Raw genomic sequence first — 5,000 nt, 5'->3', positions numbered from 1 at the left:
CACAGTTTGGCGGCTGATGTAGAGTGTGAGCAGAGCGTGGCTTCGGCTGGATGCCTGGTTCAGGGTGTGGGCAGATCTTCTCCTGCGGCACAGACCTGGACAGGAGTATGTGGGGTGCTGGGCCATAGCTGGGCCTGTAACCCTTCCCCCAAGACCCTGTTACCTAAACTTTCTTTGGAGATGTTAATGCCACCTGGATGATCAGATCCACCCACACCTGAGATGGGATGGGTTGTTTTAAATAAAGAAAAAACATCTGGCTGGGAAAAGTAAGAGTATCCCGCTATAGCACTCCTAGGGATATATCCTAAGAACACAAAAATGCAATACAAAAATCCCTTCCTCACACCTATATTTATCATAGCACTTTTTACAATAGCCAGATTCTGGAAACAATCAATATGCCCTTCAACAGATAAAATGGCTCAAGAAACTGTGGTATATCTACACAATGGAATATTATGTAGCCGTCAGGAGAGATGAAGCCATAAAATTTTCCTATACATGGAGAGACATGGAAACTATTATTCTGAGTGAAATAAGGCAGAGGGAGAGCAATAGACACAGCATAGTCTCTCTCATCTATGGGTTTTAAGGAAAATAAAAGACATTATTGTAATAATGCCAGAGATGAGAGCCAGAAGGACCAATTCATGCTATGAAGCTCACCACAAAGAGTGGTGAGTGCAGTTAGAGAAATAACTATACTAACAACTACCAAGACAAAGTTAATGAGTGAGAGAAGTAGAATGCCTGTCTCAAATACAGACAGGGTATGGGGAAGTATGGAGATGGGGGGCATTGGTGGTGGGAATGTTGCACTAGTGAAGGAGAGTATTCTTTTTGTGACTGAACTATAGTTTAAATATAGTCATGTTTGTAATCACAGTGCTTAAATAAAGATATTATTAAAATAATTTAAAAAATCATTAAACTTGATTTCACAAAAAGTGAGGAGAGAAGCAAAAGAGAGGCTTAGCAAGAGGCTTAGCAGAGAAAGCAAATTTGAGTAAAAGCATATAGCAGACAGGGCCATGGAATAAAAGCAAGCTGACTCCGATGAAACTTTAACTGACTGCTTGTGAATTATTTCTACGTCATCACCCTACATCTTCCGAGCCTCCAGCCAAAAGGGCTAGAGGCGCCGTGCCAGGGGAAGACTCAACCAACACATTGATTCTATATTTTATTTTTATTCTACATGGACCCCAATAGGAAGAGGAGCTCCAGTAGTAGGACTTTCCAGGCCTTGGGAGGGCCTAGAAGGAATAGACAGTGGTGAATTGCTATGGGTGGGGGAGGCAGGAAGAAGAAAAAAACTGATTGGGGGTGTGTGTGGAGAAACCTTTCCAGAGTGAAAATGAAACCTGGTGCTGGAGAGTACAATGGGCTAAGCACAGCTTATGTGCAGGAGGCCTGGGTTCCTTCCCTCTCACTCTATGGTCCCCAAAGTCCCACTGGGAGCTGAGACCCAGTGTTGAGCAACCAGGAAAGCAGGACTGGCTCTGGGGAATTTGGAAAGCAGAGCCAGCAGGCTGGGATATCCCTGGGGTGGATCTGAATTGGCAATTTGCTGCTCAAGTCTCACAAGTGAACATCTCGTATGATCTGAACCTGTGTCCCTACTAGAGTCCCCAGCTCAGTGAAGAGCTAAGAATGGTCAGCTGCCTGCCCCCCACCCCCGGAAGCTCCCACGCAGAGCACACACACCCATGTGTAGAAGTTCCATCAGGGCGCCCAGGCTCCCAAACTCCACCACCTGCAGCTGCTCCACATAGAAGCCTCGAGTCTTGCTCCAGCGAACAGGGAGGGCCCGGGGACCCCCTCGGCTCAGCAAATCACGAACCTGGGGGTGAAGACAGAGGGGTCCCTCTGAGTTCATATAGCCATCCCCCAACCTTACAAATAACTCTTCACACACACACACACACACACACACACACACACACACTCACACACACACACACACACACACAGCCCCCACCATGCTTCCCCCTGCCCGGAAATTGATGCTACCTTCTCCTCTGGACCAGCTCAGGTGTAGCACAGATACGTCACCTGCTCATTGTAGATCTCCAGGTATGAAGCTCGCATGGTGACCGGGCCCCCCAGGTGCTGCACATGGTCCAGAAGCCAGGTAAAGGTCCTTTGCATAATGCCTGCTAGACTGGGGGGCACAGGCACCCCCTCCTCCTGGGGGCAGGATAATGAGGCTGAGTTTGACCTACCCTTACCAAGCAATGCCAACCCTTGGTAGAATACTTGTGTTTCCCTAAAGCTGTGCCAAGTGCCCTTAGAGCAGTCACTGCTCACACTTCCATTTCACAGGTGAAGAAACTGAATCAAGGGAAACACTTTTGCACTCCCTAACGAGATAATCCCCTTCCTCTCTCTGGGCCCTAGAAGCCAAGTCATCTTTAAAGACATGGAGCTGGGACCAAAGTGATAGCACAGCGGCAGGGCTTTTGTCTTGCACGCAGCCAGCCCAGGACTGACCCCAGTTGATTCCCAGCATCCGATATGGTCTCCTGAGCCTTCTGGAGCAATTTCTGAGCGAAGAGCCAGGAGTAACCCCTAAAAGCCGCAATTGTCGGGTATGGCCCCCAAACAAACAAACAAACAAACAAAAAAGATCCCAAAATTTTTAATAATAAAGACATGGAGCTGGGGGCTGAAGAGAGTACAGTGGGGAGGATGCCTTCTTCATACCAAGTCAGTTAGATTCCCCAGCACCCATATGGTTCCAGAATGTGTCAGGAGTGATTCCTGAATGCAGAGCTGGAGTATGCTCTAATCATCAATAGGTATGGCCCCCAAGCCAAGTAAGTAGGGCCAGAGCAGTGGCACAAGCTGTAAGGCATCTACCTTGCGCAGCTAGCCTAGGACAAACCGCGGTTTGATTCCTTGGCATCGCATATGGTCCCCCAAGCCAGGAGCGATTTCTTAGCACATAGCCAAAAGCAATCCCTGAGTGTCACCGGGTGTGGCCCCAAAACAAAACAAACAAAACAGAAAAAAACACACAAAAAAAACCAAAACCAAGTAAATGAAAGAAAGAAAGAAAGAAAGAAAAGAAAGAAAGAAAGAAAGAAAGAAAGGAAGGAAGGAAGGAAGGAAGGAAGGAAGGAAGGAAGGAAGGAAGGAAGGAAGGAAGGAAGGAAGGAAGGAAGGAAGGAAGGAAGGAAGGAAGGAAGGAAGGAAGGAAAGATAGATGATGGATGGACAAATGGATAGATAGATGATAGATGATAGATGGATGGATGAATGGATGGACGAATAGATAGACAGACGATGATAGATAGATAGATAGATAGATAGATAGATAGATAGATAGATAGATAGATAGATAGATAGATAGATGAAATAAAAATGAGCTTGACTGCTCTGCTCTGCCATGTTCCATTCCTGGGGACATCTGCATGCCTGGACTTTCCTGGGCCTCCAGCCCACCGACACCCCCCTCCACCCAAGGATCTCCACATGCCCCCAGCCTACCTGGGGAGGAGGGCCTGTCAGAGTGTAAGTCTTCCCAGAACCCGTCTGGCCAAAAGTGAAGATGGTGCAGGAGAAGCTGCAAGCGGCAGGGGGAGTGGACTTGGCTAGACTTACTCAGAGTCAGGGGGAGGAAACAGGGGGGTGGCAAGTATGGGGGAGCAGGACAGGCAGTGTGGGATGTCCTGGACCTTTGAGGCCCACTTTACTTCTTACCCTTGCAGGGCCAGCTCACCCAGACGCTGCACACCACAGGCTCTGAACACTTCCTCCTGGGTTTTTGCCCCGTCCAGCACAGCTCCAAAGCGGAAGGCCACATCTGGGGCCCCTCCTGGGGGACTCACCTGAGAAAAGAGTAGGGCTTTCCCCCATAATTTTTGGGGAGAAGGGACTAGGAACCCCCAGAAACTGGTTCTATTTTTTTTTTTTTTTTTTTTTTTTGCTTTTTGTTTCACATCTGGCAGTGCTTAGGGTTTACCCCTGGCTCTGTACTTAAGAATTGCTCCTAGCAGTGCTCTAGGACCATATGCAATGACTATGTGCAAGGCAAGCACCCTTTCCTCTTCTATTATAGCTCTGGTTCACTTCTTTCTCTTTTTAAGTGTGTCAGGGGCTCCTCACCTGTAGAGTCCGGCATCCTGAGCAGTGCAGCACGCTCTGTTCCCCTCGCCGCAGCTCTGCCGAGCTCATGGGACGCACCCTAAAGTTCAACAGCAGGGCTGCTGGTCCAGCTGAGGTAGCCAAAAGCCCCCTCCCTGCCCTTCTCCTCTCATCTACTCACCTGAGCACTACCTGGATGGGTGCTTCTGTTCTTTCTGGCCCCTGCCCCAGGTTCTGCTTGGAATTCCTGTAACAGAAAAGTGAATCAGATTTTAGAGAAATGGCTTTTAGTTTATCTCCAGTGAGAATAATATTTGCCATTGGCTTGTGGTAGATGGCCTTGATTATATTGAGAACATTTCCTTTCATTCCCATCTTGATGAGAGCGAAGTGAATCCCAGTGGCTATGCCCAGCAACTCTTTGAACCTCCCCCAAATCTTTGCTTACCCATGGGGGGACCCGCGATCCTCCATGTCCACCTTTGCAGGCTGAGTTAGCTTTGCCCGAACTTCATTCCTTCCTTCCTCGGTGCCCTCCCTTCACTACCCATGACCAGCTTCCTCGCCCTCCTCCACCTTCTTAGGCCTAGGGCGTCAGCCATCTGGAAAGGCTCTGGCCAGCCAGGCGAGCTGGTTAAAGATTGACCTACCCCCCCCCCACCTCTGCAGGAGAGAAAACCTCTCCCAAGCTCAGGGACCCCTAACTAGGGGGTTCTGGAGTTTGCTCATGGCAGTTGCACACCAGGCCATGACAGCCCAGACTTCTTCTTTGCATGATGGGGATACTGAGGCAAGCTTCTGTTAAGGCCAGCTTCAGCTGAGGTCGGCCTGTCCTCCTCTTGGCTCTGTATCCTTGCCCCCTTCCCTGGCCTCATCAGACAAAGGAAGGGGTTCAGGGCTTAAAGGAA

The 5,000-nt window shown here is 49.1% G+C and overlaps 1 protein-coding gene across 1 annotated transcript in view; it reads right to left on the bottom strand.

The window, feature by feature from the left end:
• Nucleotides 1-4,566, bottom strand: part of KIF12 (kinesin family member 12) — an 11,314-nt gene extending 6,748 nt beyond the window's left edge. The window contains exons 1-8 of the mRNA XM_049773799.1: nucleotides 4,541-4,566; nucleotides 4,274-4,339; nucleotides 4,114-4,192; nucleotides 3,709-3,836; nucleotides 3,496-3,571; nucleotides 2,059-2,193; nucleotides 1,711-1,846; nucleotides 3-95 (exon numbers count right to left, since the gene is read on the bottom strand). Of these exons, the coding sequence (XP_049629756.1) occupies nucleotides 3-95; nucleotides 1,711-1,846; nucleotides 2,059-2,193; nucleotides 3,496-3,571; nucleotides 3,709-3,836; nucleotides 4,114-4,192; nucleotides 4,274-4,339; nucleotides 4,541-4,566 (739 nt within the window). The remainder of the gene's footprint in view (nucleotides 1-2; nucleotides 96-1,710; nucleotides 1,847-2,058; nucleotides 2,194-3,495; nucleotides 3,572-3,708; nucleotides 3,837-4,113; nucleotides 4,193-4,273; nucleotides 4,340-4,540) is intronic.
• Between the last annotated feature and the right edge of the window lie 434 nt (nucleotides 4,567-5,000).

The sequence above is a fragment of the Suncus etruscus genome, chromosome 5 (assembly GCF_024139225.1).
Source record: "Suncus etruscus isolate mSunEtr1 chromosome 5, mSunEtr1.pri.cur, whole genome shotgun sequence".
NCBI lineage: Eukaryota > Metazoa > Chordata > Mammalia > Eulipotyphla > Soricidae > Suncus > Suncus etruscus.
Note: the sequence above shows the minus strand (reverse complement) of the source record. Positions and strands in the feature narration are given on the sequence as shown.